Source organism: Scyliorhinus torazame, chromosome 11 (assembly GCF_047496885.1).
Source record: "Scyliorhinus torazame isolate Kashiwa2021f chromosome 11, sScyTor2.1, whole genome shotgun sequence".
NCBI classification, from domain to species: domain Eukaryota; kingdom Metazoa; phylum Chordata; class Chondrichthyes; order Carcharhiniformes; family Scyliorhinidae; genus Scyliorhinus; species Scyliorhinus torazame.
This window is the reverse complement of record NC_092717.1, coordinates 236365957-236388879: the sequence shown is the minus strand read 5'-3', so window position 1 is coordinate 236388879 and position 22923 is coordinate 236365957. Positions and strand designations below refer to the sequence as shown.

Here is a 22923-nt window from a genome sequence, read left to right as displayed (position 1 = left end):
GGGCTGAACCGTGGGCGAGATTCTCCGACCCCCCGCCGGGTCGGAGAATCTCCGGGGGCTGGCGTGAATCCCGCCCCCGCCGGTTGCCGAAGTCTCCGGCACCGGATATTCGGCGGGGGCAGGAATCGCGCCGCGCCGGTTGGCGGGCCCCCCTGCTCGATTCTCTGGCCCGGATGGGCCGAAGTCCCGCCGCTAAAATGCCTGTCCCGCCGGCGTAAATGAAATCACCTACCTTACCGGCGGGACACGGCGGCGCGGGCAGGCTCCGGGGTCTTGGGGGGGGGGGGGGGGCGCGGGGCGATCTGGCCCCGGGGGGTGCCCCCACGGTGGCCTGGCCCGCGATCGGGGCCCACCGATCCGCGGGCGGGCCTGTGCCGTGGGGGCACTCTTTCCCTTCCGCCTCCGCCACGGTCTCCACCATGGCGGAGGCGGAAGAGACTCCCTCCACTGCGCATACGCGGGAATGCCGTCAGCGGCCGCTGACGCTCCCGCGCATGCGCCGCCCGGAGATGTCATTTCCGCGCCAGCTGGCGGGAATTTCGGGGCAGCGCGATGCCCGTCTGATTTGCGCCGTTTTGGGCGCCAGTCGGCAGACATCACGCCGTTTCTGGAGAATTTCGCCCCTTATTCCTGGTGGGTTTGAAACAGCTTTGTCAAATTTGGCGCTTAATTTGGCAACGTTGGTTGCTCACAATTCTGTCTTTCAAACAAGGAGTGATTAATATGTGATTTTATTTTGTTTTTGTAGATTCTGGGAAGACCCTTCCAGAGGCTCTAGACTACAGCGTGTTTTGGTTGCAGACTGTTGCGGGGGACGCTGATCTCAAAGTCGGCATCCCCCCTCCGCTCATCTCTTTGCAAATCAAAGACTTCCTCAACGGGCCAGGTAAAAGCACAAGACCTGCACAGGCTTTCAGACAGGCTGCTTGCGTGCTCAAAATCACTGGGCAGAATAAAAATGTGACGCCGATTACAGAAGCAAAGTCTGGGAGCTGTAATCCACTGAAATACGTTCCCGATAGTGCAGCTTTTGATGTTTTTCCCCCAAATCTTGCACTTGTGGGCCATAAAGAGAGCACAACCGAAATAGTTCTCGGGTGAAACTGCATCCATCCTCTTGTGCTGGCATTTATATGCAAGCTGGAACACTAATCCTCAAAGGATTGAGCGAAGATTTAAAATTTACTCAAGTAAACTATATGTTGTAAACAATTTGTCAATTGGCAGGGGAAGGAGATAAACAGATGCAAGTTAGCAGAAACCTAATCTCATAATTCAAGCACACAGGAAGCCTAGCAGTCATTTTGCATTATAAGAAGCTGAGTTCAATGATAGTAAGTAGCTAGACATTGAAACCACTAATGAATGGGTAATGGCAGGATATGGTAATGCACTCAATACCACATGAAGGGGCAATTTTTCCATACATTTGGCAAAAGCAGTAAGCGTATATTTTTTCCAGATTGTAGTAACAGGATACTGCCGTTAGTGACTGCACGTTACAGTTCCTGCAGGACATGGTGCTAGCAGCACCCAGGCCCCGATGATAAGAATGTAACGGTGCATTCTCTTAAGAGAAAGGCCAATTGTTGGCATATCTGCGAAGGTTATAAATTGGTGATGTATGCCCGTCCATCATTTGGCCGGGCTTCAAATGCTTGCAGTTTAAGATCCTCCATGGTTTACTTTAGTTTATTATCAGCTAGAGAGACATAGCTTTATATGGGCCTCCAGAAAATAGCAATAAAAATGATGTTGGCATCCTGTACACTTTAAAAAATATATATAGTGGCATTGTATTACCATTCTGGCAAAAAGAAATTATTTGCTACATCCAAACTGTTACACATAACATAATTCAAATAACAGTTCTGCTGCCTGTTTCCCCCTTCTGCCGTATAAACTTGCGTGTGATTGATTGGACCCCTTCCTCCTGCCCCACACTGGTTCAGGATACAAAATAAGTGTTTCTTCAGGAGATTCCTGAATTTAGCAAAGGATATAATTCCATCCATTAACAAGGTCAGTGGTTTCCCGAAAACCTGCGGAATAATGTGACCAGAAACCCACTGGAGCAATAATTCCGACAGGTGATAGATTAGTTGGAACAAATTGGAACCATTATGACCTGACGTTACTGGTTTCTATCAAGGCGTTTTTTGGGGGGGGGATTTTTTTTTTTTGTTTGAATGTCATCATTTTTTTTTTGCACAGTGGTCGGCCCAGCAGAGTGCCTGTAACAGGTTAATTTGAATCATATGAAGTGTCGCTAGCCTTAGCTGACACGAGCTTCATTCCATGTGTGAAACTGCAATAAATCCAATGCCAACTGAGGCAAATCCCTTATGAATAGGTGAACTAATCCAGGCCTCATACCGGCCTGCTAGCCCTCCATAATTTGATGCAGGGCAACCTGGGCTCACTGCAACAAAAAAACAACAACATCGTGAAGGATCGTTAGATCGGATGCATACAGAACCGTAACAGGTCGTTCAGATCAGATGTGTGTCACAGATATGACACCAGATAAGCGCAGGAATTTGCCCAGTTGATCCCGGTTTTCCAATGCTTCTAACCCTGGTGCTGCTGTTTGAAATAATCGCCTCTGATTTAAAGAGACTCGGTCTGCGGAAAAATGGAGTCTGTCAAAGAGCTGCAAGGCTTTTCGTTTAATTAACGAGATCACTTCTAAATAATAATTTTTGTCAATGGATTTCTTGGCTTCCAAAGACGGTGGTTGATGTGTAATTCAGTGCCAGAATCAGTGTTACTGCTCGAGAGTACAAGATAAAACCTTCAAAGAAAAATATATTTGAGATGACATCATCAGCAGCTTGCATTTATCTGGCACGGTTAGTATAGTTAAAGCATCCCAAGGTGCTTTACAGGAGTTCTCAAACAAAATTTAAAACCAAACCGTATAAGGAGATATTAAGCTGTTTCTTGGCCTGTAACAGTAATTTTGGGAAGCAATTTGTCAGCCAAGTCAAGGCAGGTTTTGGTGGGTGCAGAGTTAAATCCCAAAACATTTGACATTGAGGCGGGGTCCTGACAATATCCTGCCCGTTTGTGCCTTTACTCAGGATAGACTTCACGTCCAGCATTGGGACACCCGCCCACCACAATGCCCCCCCCCCCCCACCCCCACCCCCCACGCACCACAATGCCAACATTGGGGCACACCCACGCCTGACCCAGCACAACAGCACCTTTGCGGCAACCCGCCCCCCCTCCACCCCACCCTCACCACAACAGCAACATTGGGGCACCTCTCCCCTCACCCCCACCACAATGCAGCAGGGGCATGGGAACCTGGATTGTAGTTTTAGGGTAAGGGAGAATGAGAGTATAGAGGTCAGGAGCTCAGATTTGACGTCGCAGGAGGGGGCCAGTGTTCAAGTAGGTGGTTTGAAGTGTGTCTACTTCAATGCCAGGAGTATACGAAATAAGGTAGGGGAACTGGCAGCATGGGTTGGTACCTGGGACTTCGATGTTGTGGCCATTTCGGAGACATGGATAGAGCAGGGACAGGAATGGATGTTGCAGGTTCCGGGGTTTAGGTGTTTTAGTAAGCTCAGAGAAGGAGGCAAAAGAGGGGGAGGTGTGGCGCTGCTAGTCAAGAACAGTATTACGGTGGCGGAGAGGATGCTAGATGGGGACTCATCTTCCGAGGTAGTATGGGCTGAGGTTAGAAACATGAAAGGAGAGGTCACACTGTTGGGAGTCTTCTATAGGCCTCCAAATAGTTCTAGGGATGTAGAGGAAAGGATGGCGAGGATGATCCTGGATAAGAGCGAAAGTAACAGGGTAGTTATTATGGGAGACTTTAACTTTCCAAATATTGACTGGAAAAGATATAGTTCGAGTACATTAGATGGGTCGTTTTTTGTGCAGTGTGTGCAGGAGGGTTTCCTGACACAATATGTTGACAGGCCAACAAGAGGCGAGGCCACGTTGGATTTGGTTTTGGGTAATGAACCAGGCCAGGTGTTGGATTTGGAGCACTTTGGGGACAGTGACCACAATTCGGTGACGTTTACGTTAATGATGGAAAGGGATAAGTATACACCGCAGGGCAAGAGTTATAGCTGGGGGAAGGGCAATTATGATGCCATTAGACGTGACTTGGGGGGGATAAGGTGGAGAAGTAGGCTGCAAGTGTTGGGCACACTGGATAAGTGGAGCTTGTTCAAGGATCAGCTACTGCGTGTTCTTGATAAGTATGTACCGGTCAGGCAGGGAGGAAGGCGTCGAGCGAGGGAACCGTGGTTTACCAAAGAAGTGGAATCTCTTGTTAAGAGGAAGAAGGAGGCCTATGTGAAGATGAGGTGTGAAGTTTCAGTTGGGGCGATGGATAGTTACAAGGTAGCGAGGAAGGATCTAAAAAGAGAGCTAAGACGAGCAAGGAGGGGACATGAGAAGTATTTGGCAGGAAGGATCAATGAAAACCCAAAAGCTTTCTATAGGTATGTCAGGAATAAGCGAATGACTAGGGAAAGAGTAGGACCAGTCAAGGACAGGGATGGGAAGTTGTGTGTGGAGTCTGAAGAGATAGGCGAGATACTAAATGAATATTTTTCGTCAGTATTCACTCAGGAAAAAGATAATGTTGTGGAGGAGAATGCTAATAGATTAGATGGCATTGAGGTACGTAGGGAAGAGGCGTTGGCAATTCTGGACAGGCTGAAAATAGATAAGTCCCCGGGACCTGATGGGATTTATCCTAGGATTCTCTGGGAGGCCAGGGAAGAGATTGCTGGACCTTTGGCTTTGATTTTTATGTCATCATTGGCTACAGGAATAGTGCCAGAGGACTGGAGGATAGCAAATGTGGTCCCTTTGTTCAAAAAGGGGAGCAGAGACAACCCCGGCAACTATAGACCGGTGAGCCTCACGTCTGTAGTGGGTAAAGTCTTGGAGGGGATTATAAGAGACAAGATTTATAATCATCTCGATAGGAATAATATGATCAGGGATAGTCAGCATGGCTTTGTGAAGGGTAGGTCATGCCTCACAAACCTTATCGAGTTCTTTGAGAAGGTGACTGAACAGGTAGACGAGGGTAGAGCAGTTGATGTGGTGTATATGGATTTCAGCAAAGCGTTTGATAAGGTTCCCCACGGTAGGCTATTGCAGAAAATACGGAGGCTGGGGATTGAGGGTGATTTAGAGATGTGGATCAGAAATTGGCTAGCTGAAAGAAGACAGAGGGTGGTGGTTGATGGGAAATGTTCAGAATGGAGTTCAGTCACAAGTGGAGTACCACAAGGATCTGTTCTGGGGCCGTTGCTGTTTGTCATTTTTATCAATGACCTAGAGGAAGGCGCAGAAGGGTGGGTGAGTAAATTTGCAGACGATACTAAAGTCGGTGGTGTTGTCGATAGTGTGGAAGGATGTAGCAGGTTACAGAGGGATATAGATAAGCTGCAGAGCTGGGCTGAGAGGTGGCAAATGGAGTTTAATGTAGAGAAGTGTGAGGTGATTCACTTTGGAAGGAACAACAGGAATGCGGAATATTTGGCTAATGGTAAAGTTCTTGAAAGTGTGGATGAGCAGAGGGATCTAGGTGTCCATGTACATAGATCCCTGAAAGTTGCCACCCAGGTTGATAGGGTTGTGAAGAAGGCCTATGGAGTGTTGGCCTTTATTGGTAGAGGGATTGAGTTCCGGAGTCAGGAGGTCATGTTGCAGCTGTACAGAACTCTGGTACGGCCGCATTTGGAGTATTGCGTACAGTTCTGGTCACCGCATTATAGGAAGGACGTGGAGGCTTTGGAGTGGGTGCAGAGGAGATTCACCAGGATGTTGCCTGGTATGGAGGGAAAATTTTATGAGGAAAGGCTGATGGACTTGAGGTTGTTTTCGTTGGAGAGAAGAATGTTAAGAGGAGACTTAATAGAGGCATACAAAATGATCAGGGGGTTGGATAGGGTGGACAGTGAGAGCCTTCTCCCGCGGATGGAAATGGCTGGCACGAGGGGACATAGCTTTAAACTGAGGGGTAATAGATATAGGACAGAGGTCAGAGGTAGGTTCTTTACGCAAAGAGTAGTGAGGCCGTGGAATGCCCTACCTGCTACAGTAGTGAACTCGCCAACATTGAGGGCATTTAAAAGTTTATTGGATAAACATATGGATGATAATGGCATAGTGTAGGTTAGATGGCTTTTGTTTCGGTGCAACATCGTGGGCCGAAGGGCCTGTACTGCGCTGTATTGTTCTATGTTCTAATGCCAACATTGGGGCACACTCCCTGCCGTACCACAACATCAATATCGGGACACATCCCCACCACTGTGCTGTCATTGGGGCGCACCCCATGACACACCACAGTGCCAACATCGGGGCACCTGCCCCCCCACCACAGGGTCAACATCGGGGCCCCCCCAACCACAGTGCCAACACGGGGCATCCCCTCCCCCCCCCCACCATAATGACAATATCTTGGCACCCCCCCCCCCCCCCCCACCCACATAACAATGCAAACATCGCAACACCCACCCCCCCAACTCACAGGCATCAGGGCTATCCCTTCCCCACCACCGACCCACCACACCAGGGGGCAGTGCCAGGGCACTGCCTGGCCACGTCCCTCACTACCCAGGGGCAATACCAACCTCGGCACGCCCAACGTGGTCATCACGGCTGTTTTTTGTGTTTGAAAAGCAGATGTGATTCGTGACGACAGGCCTTTCTGGCCTTTTAGTTGGCTGCTGCAAGTGGAATCCTGGCTGCTGTGATCCCCTACATTACAGCGGTGATTATACATCATAAATAATTAGTTGACTGTAAAGCAAGTTCGGAGGTTCCGAAGATGTGAAAGGCGCTTTTTCTTTCTCTCATTGCAAAAGCAAAACCTCTGCTCCCAAGTCTGAACTCATGTTTCACTATAATTCAGAGGTGCAGTTAGATTTTTGCCTAAAAATGTGCCTAAAAATAGTCTTTTATGACATATAACAGCAACATTTCTCTCACTAAAACAAGCTGTTAGCTTAGAAATGAAGCTGCATGACGGGATTTAATTCCAGGAACCTGATTTTTCTAAATCTTTGCTGACCTTTCAGTGCATCAGTTCTTATTAATGACACATATCTGTTGTTGACATTACCCTATTTTTCTTAAAAAATCAAATAATAGAGGGTTGCGGCAAAGTTTTTTTAATTACATTTTAGCGCCATATTGAGTCCATTGTGATGTTTCACTTTAACGACAGTCAACTGTAACGTGGTCTTTTAGTCTTTAACAGAACTCAGTCCAGTAGTCTTGTTAGTTACTCCCTTACAACAGCAGTGACCATTTTTTAGTTTTAACAAAAAGCAAATGCAAAGTAAAAGCAGAGCCAGCCTGCCACAGAGTAACATATGTTTGAAAGACGCACTGCAGACACGCATGGGATTCCTAGTTTAACTTGTGGCATAAGTAGGCCCAGCACCACCCTAGGACTGCGCACACCTCTTGTAACCCCAAATGTCCATTACTTAACGTGCCACGCCGTATCATCGTAACTCGATATTTATTATGCGGCATTTAATGCATTGTTTAAAAATTAGTTGATTTGTATTTCTCTCAGTGTTGGTAAGGAGCCTGTGGATTTGACAAATTGACTAATACGTACAAGATGTGCTCTTGGGTAAATTTTGGTTCAATGGTTTACTTCAAAGAAGGTAAATAGAGCAGCTTGCTTTTGAGGAATATGAAGGTTTGCGCTTCTCTTGACGGTCCAGTGGCTGCTGGCTACATTGAGTTTAACACAGATTTAAACAAAGACTTGTGCTTAAGGATGTTCTGGTACAATTGTGTCGTTCGAAGTATTGATTCCTTCAGTCCTGGGTAACAAACTATATTTAAGTTGACGGGCATTTCCAACTATTAAAACCATAATTTAGGATGGTAGTGTGTGTTACTGTAATTTTCGCCGGGAACCAAAAACAATATCATATAAACAGGCCTCTGAAAGCTGATTAATATTCCCCATACAGATAAGTTTTGTTCAGTTTCGTCACCCCCACTTCCTCCCAAACTGCCCAGTGCAATTGTATTTTTTAGATATACCCGGGTTCTGTGTATGACATGTTCAGCAAAGTAACGAGGCCAACCTCTTTGATTTGACATGTATGTCACAGTCTGTGACTAGTATTTTCTTCAATATGGATGGATTTTTTTATTTAAACATTCTGTTCTTTTTTTATAAAAAAAACAGCTGAAGTTCATTTGGAATTATCCCGTCCCTGGAAAGTCAACTTAAGCCTTGTCAAACTGGATCAAGCAACAAATTTTTTAAAGAGGATCCTGCCCAGATATGGTTCTGCGATCACCTCCAAAGCTGCAGTCTCCCCCGAAACAGTTTACAGTAAGGAGGAGATGTTTACATCAGCATGTGGTATGAGGAATGAAGCTGGATTGTTTACAGACGGGGCAGCGGGTCAAGGAAGCATTTGGAAAACGGTATCCTTCTTTCAAAGGTTTTCCATCCTCACAGCTCAGATTGTTGTTGTAATGGAGACTGTACCTCATCCTGACAGGCCTGCCATTCTCACCTGCCTTTCGAGCCTCAAAGGCAGCCTTGATATAAAGGCTGGACCCAAACCCACAGGTGAGTAACAAAACTTGCATTTCCAGGTTACACCGTGGTGATTTATTGTTCCGAGTTCATGAATAACGGCTAAAAAATAATTCTGTTCAGATGTACCGCTGTTAATTGAAATACCATTTCTCTTGTGATCATGTGGGGAAAGGGTTAGAAACTCAAAAACAATTTGTTCCTAGGCCTCTTGTTAAATGGCCATCTCCTCTCCAAAGTTTTTTTAAAATATTAGGCTTTAGAACACAATATATCTCGAGTCTTGGAGCCTTGCAGCACAGAAAACCCAGTGTGTCTGCGGCAGCCATCAATCACTTATCTGTTCTAATCAATCTAATTGGAGAGGGAGGAGCGATCAGATCTCATCTCAATTGGCAAATTGTTCAAGTACAGTTGAGCGTAGTTCAGTTCTTGTGGATCTAAATAATGTGTATTCTTCTCCTTTATGATCGTAAATTTGCCTTAATTCGAACATATTTATAAAGTGTACATGCAGACGTAGCGTGTGCACACTCATGTATATAATACACATATATTCTGATCTTTTAGAGCAAGCCAAGAGGTCACCTTGTTTTAAAGTTTAATCACAGTCTAATCGATTGGATTAAAGTTGCATTAGGCAGAGATGGCCTGTTGGCCATTGTTATTCAACAACACTGTTGAATATTAGTACTGTATATGCCGTTCCATGTGTATAAAATTTTTGAAATTTAAATATGGGTGACTTTTGGAAAGCCTATTAAAAAAGGAACAAAGTGAGTTTTGCTGTACAGATGAGTCGTTTGCTGCCATTGTTGATCTCTTGAGTTGCTCAAGTCAGCTGGTTACGTCCAAATGAAGAGTAAGTTCTTGCTTCTAACCAAACCCATGTTGTGAAACTTTATATTAAAAGAACAAATGCATGCTCATATATTTTGAATGCATCTTGTATTTTCAAGCTGAATTCACACACATTATTCAGACCAATAACTTACAGAATCTGGTGATATCTCTCTGGTGTCTTTGTTATTAGCTTAGAAATTGAAGCATAATCATACTATGCAAATGTGGGGTTTGGTGAAGCAGATTCCAAATGTCACCGGAGGTTCAGCAGGATCCATCATGTATCTTCTGTTAAAACATTGTTTGTTGATAAGATATTCCCCTGCAACAGTGCATCAGGAAACAGAAAACTGTGCAGAACAAAACTGCAGCCAGCAGTAGCTCATTTTTCATTCTCAAGGCCGTGGACTGCATGCAATATAAACTCTGTAACATCAAATGCAGTGGGCATTGTTATAATTCTGAGGCGGATGCTCGAGGGAGGTGCGTTGACATTTCACCCAGAAGCAATATAGTCAGGAAAATTCATAATTTCCTTAAATAATCTGTGGAATCTGTAATTGTTTTTAAAGAGTATTTGATAAAACTTTCAAAAGTTTCTATCCATTGTGAAGGGAACGTAATGTTCTTGGATAATAAGACATACTGGTCCATGCAACCTGGAGTCAATACCAACAAGAAGGAAGTTAAGACCAGAAGGCATGTGGCTGGCCAGATGGGAGAGCTGCAGCCACAAAGTAGAGCTACAAACAGGGACATGGAGGGTGAAGACACAGATGCCGTCACAAAGGGAAAACAGACAGAGACAGAAAGAGGAAAATACTAATTTCTCGTCTGGAGAAGAAGCAAATCTCTCTCGGGCAGTAGTCAGTTTTTCTGTTTGTGATAAAGGAGACTCAAGCATTGTACGAGCTAGTTAAAAAAGATCTAAAAGCTGTGTGAATAGCTCTGAGATGCTAAGAGTTGTTTTTGTTCTCCAAACAGTGAACTAGCGTGTCATTGGTTGGTTATTTGCTAAAGAACTCTGGAAAACTACACCATCGGAGAGAGTTTATAGAAGTGTGCCTTGATTTTTAAAAATTCACTTATGGGATGTGGGCAGCGCTGGTTAGGCCAGCATTTATTGCCCATCCCTAGTTACCCTTCAGAAGGTGGTGGTAGCTGCCTTCTTGAACCGCTGCAGTACCTGAGGTGTAGGTACACCCACTGTGCTGTTGATAACCCTACCAGTGAAAACTGTTGTCATAGAGGACTCCTGACCCACCTTCATGAATAAAGAGCAGCATACTGTGGAATTGTGTAGATAGGTTATGCCAAACGTGCTGAAGGAGAAAGCTTATGGTTGTGTAAGACGTATCTTTGCTGTGTCGTCTATTTAAAGTAAAATTTACCTTTTTATTTGAAGTATCGCTTGCCTGTTAATTTGTGTGTAATTTGCATTGGTTTTCATTCGTGTTAAAGTAAAAGTTCAAAGAAGCAAAACCTTTTTGTAATTTCAGCATTGAGGGTCATTTACTAAATTTGGTTATTTTGGTTTATGGTTCGTAAAAAAGGACACCCAATTTCATCTTTTAAATTACTTGCATTTGATTGTAGAGAGGGGTATTGTAAAGGTTTCAGATGATAGAAATTTTGACAGTGTTGTAGGTCATGATGATGACACAGACAGAATGGTGAAATGGACAAAGGATGGCAGATGGAGTCTCATGTGGCGAAGTGTGAAGTGATGCACTTTGGAAGGACTTGTATGGAATTGTGCTATAATATAAACACATAATTTTGACAAGTGCATTTGCGCAGAGAGACCTTGGGCAGGAAATTATGAGGAGACGGGAAGGAAAGTTGGCTGGAAGCCTACTCGCTTTATGCCAGCCCGGCAGGCAGCCATAATGCATTGTGGGTAGGCTCAATTGGCTAACGATGGGATTTCCACCGCCAATCTGATCGACCGGCAGCTCCATCACGCCCGGCTGCCGAACCCGGTCGCGGGCACTGCCAGGACTGCAGGAAGAAGGCTAAAGGGGAGCATGACTCCCATAAGAAGGCGAGTCCTGGGGTTTTAGGGTGGGGAGGGAGTACCCTGTTGCAACCCCCTGAATGAGTTGCTTTTCTTCCTTCCTGCCATTGTTCATGTACTGTGAAAAACAGGCCTGCCCGCTCCCTCATGACTGCCCATGCCAGCTGCATTGTGCCCTGTGCAACGTATTATTCATGTCAATAGGCCAACGAGCCTAACTGACCTTTAATTATTTATTTACATACGGCTGTCAGGCTGCCAATTTTGGGGCCTGTCCATCTTGTGTATTGTGGGAGTCAGCTTGGGGGGAGGTGGAAAGATGATGGATTGGCCACCGAACCAATCTGCGTGCACTGCCACTGAAACCATGCCCGGTGGTGGCACATAAGATCCTGCCTCTTGTTGCCCATTACAACAAATCCGTAAAGGTAACGGGGCATACAAACATATTTATAGTTATGAATATAAAATCAACAAGATCATACTCGAACTTTAGAAATTGCTGCTTTGGCCTCAGTTGGGGTATTGTAGACAATTCTGGGCAGCTCAGTTCCAGAAGGCAGCTCACCACCACATTCTCGAGGACAATTAGGGATGGCAATGAATGCTGGCCTAGCCAGCGATGCCCACATCTCACGAATAAATAAAAAGACATAAAGGCCGTAGAAAGGGTACAGAGGAGGTTTGCCAGGATTAAACAGGGATGAGGGATTAAGGGATGTGAGGAGAGATTGAAAAACCTGTTTCTGCTCTTGATGGAACGGTGATGGTTAAGAGGTGACCCGAAAGCAGTTTTCAAGATGATGAGCGATTTTGTTAGTGTCATTAGGGCAATAATACTCCCTCTGGTAAGTGGGTCAATATCATGTACTCAAGATCAACAGAAAAAGATCTGATTAGAAGAGGATGAGAGTTCTTTTTACCTGGAGTTGTTGGCATCTTGAACGCTGGGCGGGATTCTCCAAAATGGAGGCAGAGTGTTCGCGCCGTCGTGAACGCCGTTGAGGTTCACAACGGCGCGAAACGGCCCCTATCCCGACCGATTCCGGGCCCGATAATGGGCTAGGAGCGGCGGCGTGTCATTTACACGCGCCAGGCCTTGGCGCCGCGTAAAGGCGGCACCGCATACATGACGCGGCCGGCGCCGCATAACTGGCGTCACCCGCGCATGTGCAGGTTTGCCGGCGTCAACCCGCGCATGCATGGTTGCCGTCCTCTCCGAGTCCGCCCCGCAAGAAGATGACAGACGGATCTTGCGGGGCTGCAGAAGAAAAGAGGTCCTCCTTCAGAGAGGACGGCCCGACGATTGGTGGGCACCGATCACGGGCCACACCCCATTTGAGGCCCCCCCCCCCCCCCCCCCTCAGCGTTCCCACGCTGTTCCCGCCGGCAGCGACCAGGTGTGGACGGCGCCGGGGGGAACCCGCCGTTTTGGGCTGGCCGCTCGGCCCATCCGGGCCTGGGAATAGCAGGGTTGCCGGAGAATCGCCATTTTGGGTATCTCGGGCAATTCTCTGGCCTGCACCGCGCGGAACTCGACGGGGCCGTTCTCGCTGCTTGGGAGAATCGCGGGAGGGCGTCGGACCGGCGTCGTGGGAAAATCTGGCGACCCAGGCAATTCTCCCAACTGGTGCGGGAGCGGAGAATCGCGCCCCCTGTACCTGCAAAGGTGGTGGTAGCTGCATCCATAAATAATTTGAAAAGTGAGTTGGACAAGTCCTTTAGGATAAAGAATTTAAAGAGTTATACATTAAAATCAGGTATGTGGGACTCAGCATGTCTCGTCTTTCAGAGTCAGCATAAGTATGATGGACTGTATAGTTTCCTTGTGTGCTGCAGGTTTCAACGATTTTGTACCTTTTAAGAAGTGCAATGAACTCATGGACTTGTTTATCAGTAAGATAGATGTCTTCTGTTCAGCTCATCCTCCGACTGCCGCAGGCCCACATCAAACCCTCCCCTTTCCAGCTGACCTCACCCTCGTCCTGAACTCCAGTCCCTCTAATTTCACGTCTCCTCCCCCATATCCTCACATTGTCCTTGAGACCCACTCAGCTCTCTATACATTCCCACTAAACTGCTGACCATTCAACGTACCTTCCTGGCCACCACGCTAGCTGGCATTGGAACCCTGAACCAGTTCTACTCATCATTCCTCCTCTGACCCTACATCGTCACCTATGAACTACCCAATTGACCCACCTGTGGCTTCCTCTCCTCTGATTTGTAAGATGCTCCTTGGTAGTATCATCCACATGGGACAGGACTTTGGGTTCAGGGTTGGGAACCCAATATCAGGGTCAAATGAAAGTTTACAGCCCTGCGCTGTGTAGCGAACAGTATTTGGCTTTTGCACCAATAAACTTTATTTCATCCAAAACGCAACTGTCCTTTTCCTCCTTGTGCCATTTGCTTGTTGTCCCTGCCCTGCTGAGGCACCCAGTCCACGGACCACCTCCTGTTTAGATCATCCTGTGGCTTTTCTCCCCTTTCTACCCTCTCTTTGACTTTCCACCAAAACTGGAAAACGTTGTTAAGCAGGTGAAATGGGAGAGAGTGGAAAAAGAGCAGGAACAAAGGTCTGTGAAAGGGCAGAAGACAAAGACATTAAATGACAAAAGAGTTGGTTGTGCTGAGCCAAAGGCAGTGATAATGGAACAAGTAGAAAATAAAATGCGATGTGTCTGGAGGAGGTGTGAATGGCAGAGTAATGAACATCTGCTCTCTGAAAGCAAAAACAAGAAAAACAATGTTCCAACTGCAGCTTGCGAAGAAAACAAAACAGAATGGAGGCACAGGTTACAGTCTGAAATTATTCAACTCGATGCTAAGTCCAGAAGCGGCAAAGTACCTCATCAAAAGGGGAGATGCTGTTCCTGGAATTGTATTGAACTTCATTTGGACATTGCAGCAGGCCGAGGATAGAGAGATCAGCGTGAAAGCAAAGTAGAGAACTAAAATGGCAAGTCACAGAGTCGTCCAGTGCAGAAAAGGCCCTTCGGCCTTCCGACGCTACACCGACAATAACTACAGATATCTCGCACTATTCCCACTTTCCAGCACTTGTCCCATATCCTTGGGAATGTGATGGTGTTTCAGGTGCTCCTCCAAGTGGTTTTTCTAAAAATTTAGAGTCCCCGATTATTTCTTTTCCAATTAAGGGGCAATTTAGCGTGGCCAATCCACCGAACCTGCACATCTTTGGGCTGTGGGAGTGAAACCCACGCAGACACGGGGAGAATGTGCAAACTCCACATGGACAGTGACCCAGGGCCGGGATTTGAACCCAGGTCCGCAGCGCCATAGGCAGCAGTGCTAACCACTGTGCCACGTGCCGCCCATCAAAGTGCTTTTAAAGATTGTGAGGTTTCCAGCCTCCATTATCTTCCTTGGCCGTGCATTCCAGATTCTCACCACGCTCTGAGTAAATTTTATTTTTCTCAAATCCTCTCCGAATCTCCTGCTCTTCACTCTGAAACTATGCCCCATTGTGTTTGACCCCTCAACCAAGGGCAACAGCTGCTTCCTATTTACCTTGTCCAAACCCCTCATAATCTTATTCACTTCAATCATATCCCCCCCTCAGCCTTCTCTGCTCGAAAGAAAACAACCCAAGTCTATCTAGTCTCTCCTTATAGCTCAGATGCTCCATCCCAGGCAACATCCTGGTGTATCTCCACTGCATCCCCTCCAGTGCAATCACCTATATTCTATAGTGAGGTGACCAGAACCGCACACAGTACTCCAGCTGTGGCCTAACCAACGTTCTGTACAGCTCCAACATAACCTCCTTGCTCTTATATCCTACGCCACAATTGATAAAGGCAAGTGTCCCATATACCTTCTCAACTATCCTATTCACCTGTTCTGCTGCCTTCAAGTACTTGTGAACAAGCACCCCGAGATCCATCTGTTCCTCTGAGCTTCCTAGTGTCCTGCCATTCATTACATACTCCCTTGTCCTGTTTCTTCTTCCAAAGTGCATCACCTCACACTTATCAGCATTAAATACCACCTACCACTGCTCTGCCCATCTGACCAATCCATCTGCATCTTCCTGTAACCTACAACCCTCTTCTTGACTGTTAAGCACCCTACCAATCTTGGTATTGTGTGCAAACATACTTGGGCGGGGTTCTCCCAGCCCGGGGCCGGAGAATCCCTGCGTCCGGCACGAATCGCGCCCCGACGCCGGGACACGAATCTCCGCAGAGCGGAGAATTGGTGCTGGCATGGTTGGTGCAGCGCCGGTCGGGGGCCGCTCTATGCGCCCCCCCCCTGCCGATTCTCGGACCGGGATGGGCCGAGCGGCCATCATAAAAAACCTGAGACCCGCAGTCGCCGTTCACACCTGTTCTCAGCCAGCGGTACCTCGGCGTGGAAGGGTCCGGGGATGGCCTGTTGCGGGAGGGAGGGGTCGCCCGATGTGGCCTGGCCCGCGAACGGGGCCCACCAATCGGTGGGCCGGCCTCTCTGCTGGGGGCCCCCTTTCTTCCGCGCCGGCCCCTGTAGCCCTGCGCATGTTGCGTTGGGGCCAGCGCGGAGAAGGGAGCCAATGGGTCATACGGTAGCACACTGGGCAGTACGGTTGCACAAGTGGCTTCATAGTGCCAGGGTCCCAGGTTCGATTCCCCGCTGGGTCACTCTGTGCGGAGTCTGCACGTTCTCCCCGTGTCTGCGTGGGTTTCCTCTGGGTGCTCCGGTTTCCTCCCACAGTCCAAAGACGGGCAGGTTAGGTGGATTGGCCATGCTAAATTGCCCTTAGTGACCAAAAAGGTTAGGAGTTATTGGATTACGGGGATAGGGTGGAAGTGAGGGCTTAAGTGGGTCATTGCAGACTCGATGGGCCGAATGGCCTCCTTCTGTACTGTATGTTCTTTATTCTATATTCTCTATTCATTGCGCATGCGTGCGTTGGTGCCGGTACCACTGTGCATGCGTTTCCGACGGCGTCAACACTTCGCCTCAGGATCACAGAATCCCGCCCACTTATTTCCCCCCTATGTTCTCGGCAAAATAATTTATGCATGTATACAACAAACAATAAGGGACCCTGTGGTACGCTGCTGGATACCAGCCTCCAGTTACTCAAACAACCTTCTACCACCCTTTGTGTCTTATTACTAAGCCAGTTTTGGATCCATCTTGACAGATTTCCTTGAATTCCATGAGCTTCAACCTTCTCAATCAGTCTCCCATGTGGGACCTTGTCAAAGACTTTACTGAAGGCTGTTAGAAGCTCAGAAGTGAAAGTAAAAGGGCAGGTGTTGCATCGCCTGCAGTTGGATGGGAAAGTGCCATGGGATGGCGACAGGGTGTTAGGGGCGATAGAGGAGCAGCCCAGAATGACATGGAGAGAATGATCCCTTTGGGATGCTGAAAGGGAAGAGAGAAGAGGATGTACTTGAGGATGGTGTCATGCTGGAGGTAGTGGAAATGGCGAAGGATGATCTGTTGAACAAGGAGGCTGGTGAGATGGAAGGTGAGGGCAAGGGGAAACCTGTCATGGTTTCGGGAGAGAAGGGAAGGGGCGAGAGTAGGTCGGACGCATTTTGAGAGCCTTGTCAACAATGATATTGGAGAGTCCTCAGCTGAGGGCAAAAGGACACATATCGAAGTGCTGGTGTGGGAGCTAGTATCATCAGAACAGATGCTATAGAGATGGGGAAGTTGGGAGAATGGAATGGAGTCCTTAATAAAAGCAGGATGTGAGGAAGTGTAGTCGAGGTAGCAGTGGGCTTAGAACCATAGAACAGTTACATCACAGAAAGAGGCCGTGCAGCTCATTGTTTCTGCGTCGGCCGAAAAAGAGAAAGAAACTAGCCATTCATTTGAATCCCACTTTCCAACACCTGGCCTGTAGCCTCGGAGGTTACAGCACATTTGATGCAGATCCAAGTATATTTTAAATGAGTTGAGCATTTCAGCCTCAACCACCAATTTGGACAATGAATTTCCGATGTCCACCACTGCCTGGTGAAGAGGTTTTTCCTCACGCCCCCTCTAATCCTTCCACCAATCACCTTGAATCTATGCCTCCTGGTAATTGCTTAACCAGGGGAAACGAGTCTTTCCAATTTACCCTATCTAGGCCGCTCATAGTTTTGTACACCTCAATTAAGCCACCCTCAACCTTCTCAATTCTAAGCCTCTCCAATCTCTCCTCATCGCTGCAATTTTCAAGCCCTGTCAACATTCTTGTAACTATCCTCTGCACTCTCTTCACAGCAACTATGTACACAAGACCCCAGCTGTGGTCCAACCAGTAGAGTTCCATCATTACATCCCTGCTTTAGTATCCAATACCTCGCTCAATAAAGGAAAGCATTCCATATGCTTTCTTTCCCACCGCATCCACCTGCCCTGCCATCTTCAGGGATCTGTGGACATGCACTCCAAGGTCTCTCACTTCCTCAACCCCTCACAATATCCTTCCATTTATTGAGTATTCCTTTGCTTTGTTTGTCCTCCGCAAATGCATTTCCTTCACTGGACTGAATTAAGTTTGTCATTTTCCCACCCATTCGGGCAAACCATTAATATCATTGGGGACAACAGCTATCCTCTTCGCTATCAACTACACAATCAATGTTTGTGTCATTACAAATTTCCTACTCATGCCTTCCATATTTAACTCCAAATCATTAATATATACAATAAACAACAAGTGTCCTAACACTGAGTCCTATTTTAATGGTTGTACATGGTCCCCATTGGATCTCACGCTTTCCCATCTTGCACACTGGAAAGCTTACTGGTAGTTGCGTTCCATGCTGGACGTGCCTTAATTGACCAGCCAGGGTAATATCGTGTGAACAGCGCGATCTTGGCCAAGAGCGGGTTTATACATCCGCTTACAGCCACGCCAACTTCGGGCAAACCGTGAAGGTAAAACTCAGGCCCATCTGTTTTAATAGCCTTTTGATAAAGTATCAGCTGCGACTCATTGTCTTCCAGTGTCCTAGCTAATAATAATCTTTATTAGGGTCACAAGTAGGCTTACATTATCACTGTAATGAAGTTACTGTGAAATTCCCCTTGTTGCTACACTGTTCAGGTACACTGTGTCGACATACTTGTAACAAATTGTCCTCATGATTGATGTTCGTTAGGCTCATCATTCTATCTGATACATCTCAGATGTTATGTGTAACTTCTTAGTGACTGCTGATTCCTGAAGCAAGTTACTTAAATACATTTAACCCTGAGCCAACATCTAACACAAGATAATCTGGTCATTTATTCCATTGCTGTTTGTGAAACCTTTCTATGTGCAAATTGGCTGTCATGCTTTCTGTATTATTGGCTATCCAGCAAATTGGCTGTCACGCTTTCTGACTAGACGTCAGAAGTACTTCATTTGGCACATTCTCCCCGTGTTTGCGTGGGTTTCGCCCCGACAACCCAAAGATGTGCAAGGTAGGTGGATTGAACACGCTAAATTGCCCCTTATTTGGAAAAATGAATTAGGTACTCTAAATTTTAAAAAAAAAGAAGTACTTCCTTTGCCGTAAAGCAATTTGAAACACCCTGAGGTTCTGAGAGGATTTACATATTGCCACTTCTTTATCCCTCTTAATATCTCCTTCCATGGCTTGGTCTGCCTTTCTATCTTCTGCTAAGACCTCTGTGATTTTCTACCCGAAGAGCTCTATATAAATGCACTTTGTTTTTTTTGTGACCAGCTTACGGTATGGGCGGCACGGTAACACAGTGGTTAGCACTGTTGCATCACAGCGTCAGGGACCCGGGTTCGATTCCCGGCTTGTGTCACTGTCTGTGTGGCATCTACACATTCTACTTATGTCTGTGTGGGTTTCCTCCGGGTGCTCCAGTTTCCTTCCACAAGGCAGCACGGTACCATTGTGGTTAGCACAATTGCTTCACAGCTCCAGGGTCCCAGGTTCGATTCCGGCTTGGGTCACTGTCTGCGGAGTCTGCACATCCTTCCCGTGTGTGCGTGGGTTTCCTCCGTGTGCTCCGGTTTCCTCCCACAGTCCAAAGATGAGCAGGTTAGGTGGATTGGCCATGCTAAATTGCCCTTTACTGTCCAAAATTGCCCTTAGTGTTGGGTGGGGTTACTAGGTTATGGGGATAGGGTGGAGGTGTTGACCTTGGGTAGGGTGCTCTTTCCAAGAGCTGGTGCAGACTCGATGGGTTGAATGGCCTCCTTCTGCACTGTAAATTCTATGAAGTCCCGAAAGATGTGTATGTTCGGTGAATTGGACATTCTGAATTCTCCCTCTGTGTGCCTGAACAGGTGCCGGAATGTGGCAACTAGGGGATTTTCACAGTAACTTCATTGCAGTGTTAATGTAAGCCTACTTGTGACACTACTAAAGATTATTATTATCACTGCACACTCTAATATTTAAAGATGTGGTAGATGTTCTTAAAAGTCAACTGATAAAACAAATCTATGTAACGTATACCGTTGACAGAAATATTCAAATTCCCTCTCATTAAATTTCACTTATGGTCAAATATCTGAGATTACAATCCATTCAAGATTATATTTTGATAATAATTATAGCACATGATGTAATGTATTCAAAGTACTTAATCGGTTGCAAAGCATTTTACGATATTAAAGGTACGATATAAATGCACATTTTTCATTCTTTCTTTCATTGTACTCGTCAGGACATCAAAGAGCCTGGAAAGCTTCTAATCAATTCATATTCATAATACAACCCAACTATTTTACTAAGATTTACTCAAAGCTGAGCTTCAACTTTTAATTATTGGAGGAACAAATAAAAGGGAGGTGCATCAACCTTAAACCTTCCTTGGAATATAACCCAGCCTATGCTTTAAGGCTAAATGAGGAACAATTTCCCGCAGGTTGCAGCGTTTTGCGAAGCAAATAATTTACAGTTTGAGTTATTGAAATGTAGTTGACTATAGTTTCACTTTTTCTCTGGAAAGGAACCGCTTTAATTTAGGTTAGGGTTCATCGTCTGACAGAAACAGTCAACTTGTTTTGGTGTATTGTTGATCAATGTTCTCCTTACTCTGCTGGGCAGCACTGTAGCACAGTGGTTAGCACTTTTGCTTCACAGCGCCAAGGTCCCAGGTTCGATTCTCGGCTTGGGTCACTGTCTGTGTGGAGTCTGCACGTTCTCCCTGTGTCTGCGTGGGTTTCCTCCGGGTGCTCTGGTTTCCTCTCACAAGTACCGAAAGACGTGTATGTTCAGTGAATTGGACATTCTGCATTCTCCCTCAGTGTACCCGAACAGGTGCTGGAATATGGTGATGAGGGGCTTTTCACAGTAACTTCATTGCTAATGAAAGGCTACTTGTGACAATAATAAAGATTATGTCATGAAGCTCCTAAATGTTGCTCGGGTAGACTTTGTGGTGCCAATGGTCCTTCAGCTCTTTACTGAACTACTGCTGAATCTCTGCTGTTATAACTACTGTAAAATAGCTGAAATAGAGGCTGCAGATCACAAATTTAACACAACTTACCATAGAATCATTCAATTTTAGTCCATCGCTGTTGGTACTTGGTCAAAAGGCTAGTCAAACAGATTAGTCTTAAGGAGAATCATAAAGGACGTGGAGAAGCAGCAAGGTTTCGGGCGAGAATTGCAGGAAGTGGGGCCGAGATTGGGTATGATAGTGTCATAGTTACGGCTACTGAACTAATAATCCATTTCAAATCCCATGGATGCCCAATCCCTCTACACCTTCATCCCCCACCAGGATGGTCTGGGGGATCTTCAATTGTCCCTTGAACAGAGGCATCACCTATTCCAGTCCACCACCACCCTACTCCACTCCACCTAACTGAGATTTTTCTCACATTAAACAACTTCTTTAACTGATCTCTGCTGTCTCTTTGAAAGAGCTATCCAAATAGTTTCACTCCTCTGCCCTTTCACCATAGACCAGCAACTTTTACCCCCTTCAAGTGTTCACCAAATTATCTTTTCAAAGTGACTATTGTATCTGCTTCCCCCACCCCTTCAGGCTGTGCATTCCAGAAAATATCACAGAAAATATTCTTGTAATAAATGTTGAGTCAAAGGGCTGTCATTTCCGAGAGGCAGACAGGCTATTCAGTGGTGGGTACATCACATTTCCTTACCTGACGTGTGCACTTTCAGCACAGGTTACTGGTAAGTAATTGAGAGCAGGGGCCATATTGATATTTCCCTTACCTTGCCCCCAGGACTTTGTCCCTTTTCACTGAGGTCAACTAATCCTATGCAGTCCAATCATCCATTTTGGAATCAACCCGTCTCTCCAGCACAGAACTAAACTAGGCATTGTAATTATGCATCCGGCTACCGGGGAGCTATTTTGGTCCTTTTAACTGTGGCTCAGGTTACTTTCTAAAGTAGCTCACAGACAAAATGATGAATAGGAGTAAGACTTTATTGCTTCACGAAACCTTTTTTAGTCTTGCCTCTGTGTGAAGTGTCCATTGGTGAATTACGAGAAGGAGTACAACGCAAAAGAAAATCCCTAGTGTTACCAAAGTGATCATACAATACCAATGTTAATGGTCTCCATTGTTTGGCATTAATATGCCCCTGTACTGGATCATCTACCCCAGCCAGAAGCTATTTTACATGGAATTAAATAATCCTCTACCCCTGGAAAGCAGCTCAAATATTTACCGCTGCTTATACCACAGGAAATAAATTATTTTGTCAGTGTAAGCCTGAGGACAAATTAAACATTAAAGAGACCATGGGGGATTGAAGCTAAGTGTGGTTTGTAGAGATGGATACAAATCACCGTTAACATTTCCCCTGGCACTGTTGCTAGAATATTGGGTGTAGGTGCCTTGATTTTGTCACTTTTGACATGTTGTCACAAGTAGATTAAACCCTTTCTCTTCCCAGCACTCAATAAGAGGTTATGACCATATTGGCTAAATAACAGCTGGGATTTTGAATGTCATTACAACATATCCCCTGCCTGCTGAAACGAACAAGTGAGGGGGGGGGGGGGGGGGATTTAGCTGACAGAAAGCTAAGTTTACTGAATCTCGCGATGGTTTAAAAATAAAAACCCCAGCAGGATCTTAATTCCCGTCTGCCTTAGCCTTGTGCTGAGGTGTGTTTTGCAATCTGCTGGAAGTAAAATATAGAAGGAACGACCAGATGTCGGAATGTTTGCGATACAAACTGCCCCTAATTCTGGGCTAGAATCTTGCAATAAATTGCGAACTCGCAACATCCTGAAGCCTCCAGAAATGTTCTGTCGTGAAGTGCTGACAATGATCAGTCAATTAGAATTCAAATAAATGTACTGAGTGTAACTGAGCCTGAAGCCTGGTGTCATATAGATTGTTTAAATAAAAACACTTATTGAAATATTTTACGAAGATTCGTTGAAGTTGAAACAAGATCAGACACCATTCCTGTGGTCAGCCCGTTTTATTCTTTAATCATTTACGCAACATTTTTCAAATTTGTAATTTTTAACATTGGTTTGTTGAGGCAATTAGTTCTTGTCAGAATTCGAACTCAGCGCTGCTGCCTCTCCA

General features: G+C 46.1%; 1 protein-coding gene across 4 annotated transcripts in view; it reads left to right on the top strand.

The window, feature by feature from the left end:
• Nucleotides 1-22923, top strand: part of LOC140385858 (intermembrane lipid transfer protein VPS13B-like) — a 1311478-nt gene that overhangs the window by 1111731 nt on the left and 176824 nt on the right. For all 4 annotated transcript variants that reach the window (XM_072468452.1, XM_072468451.1, XM_072468450.1 and 1 more), the window contains exons 35-36: nt 749-886; nt 8201-8593. In XM_072468452.1, coding sequence (XP_072324553.1) covers nt 749-886; nt 8201-8593 — 531 coding nt within the window. The remainder of the gene's footprint in view (nt 1-748; nt 887-8200; nt 8594-22923) is intronic.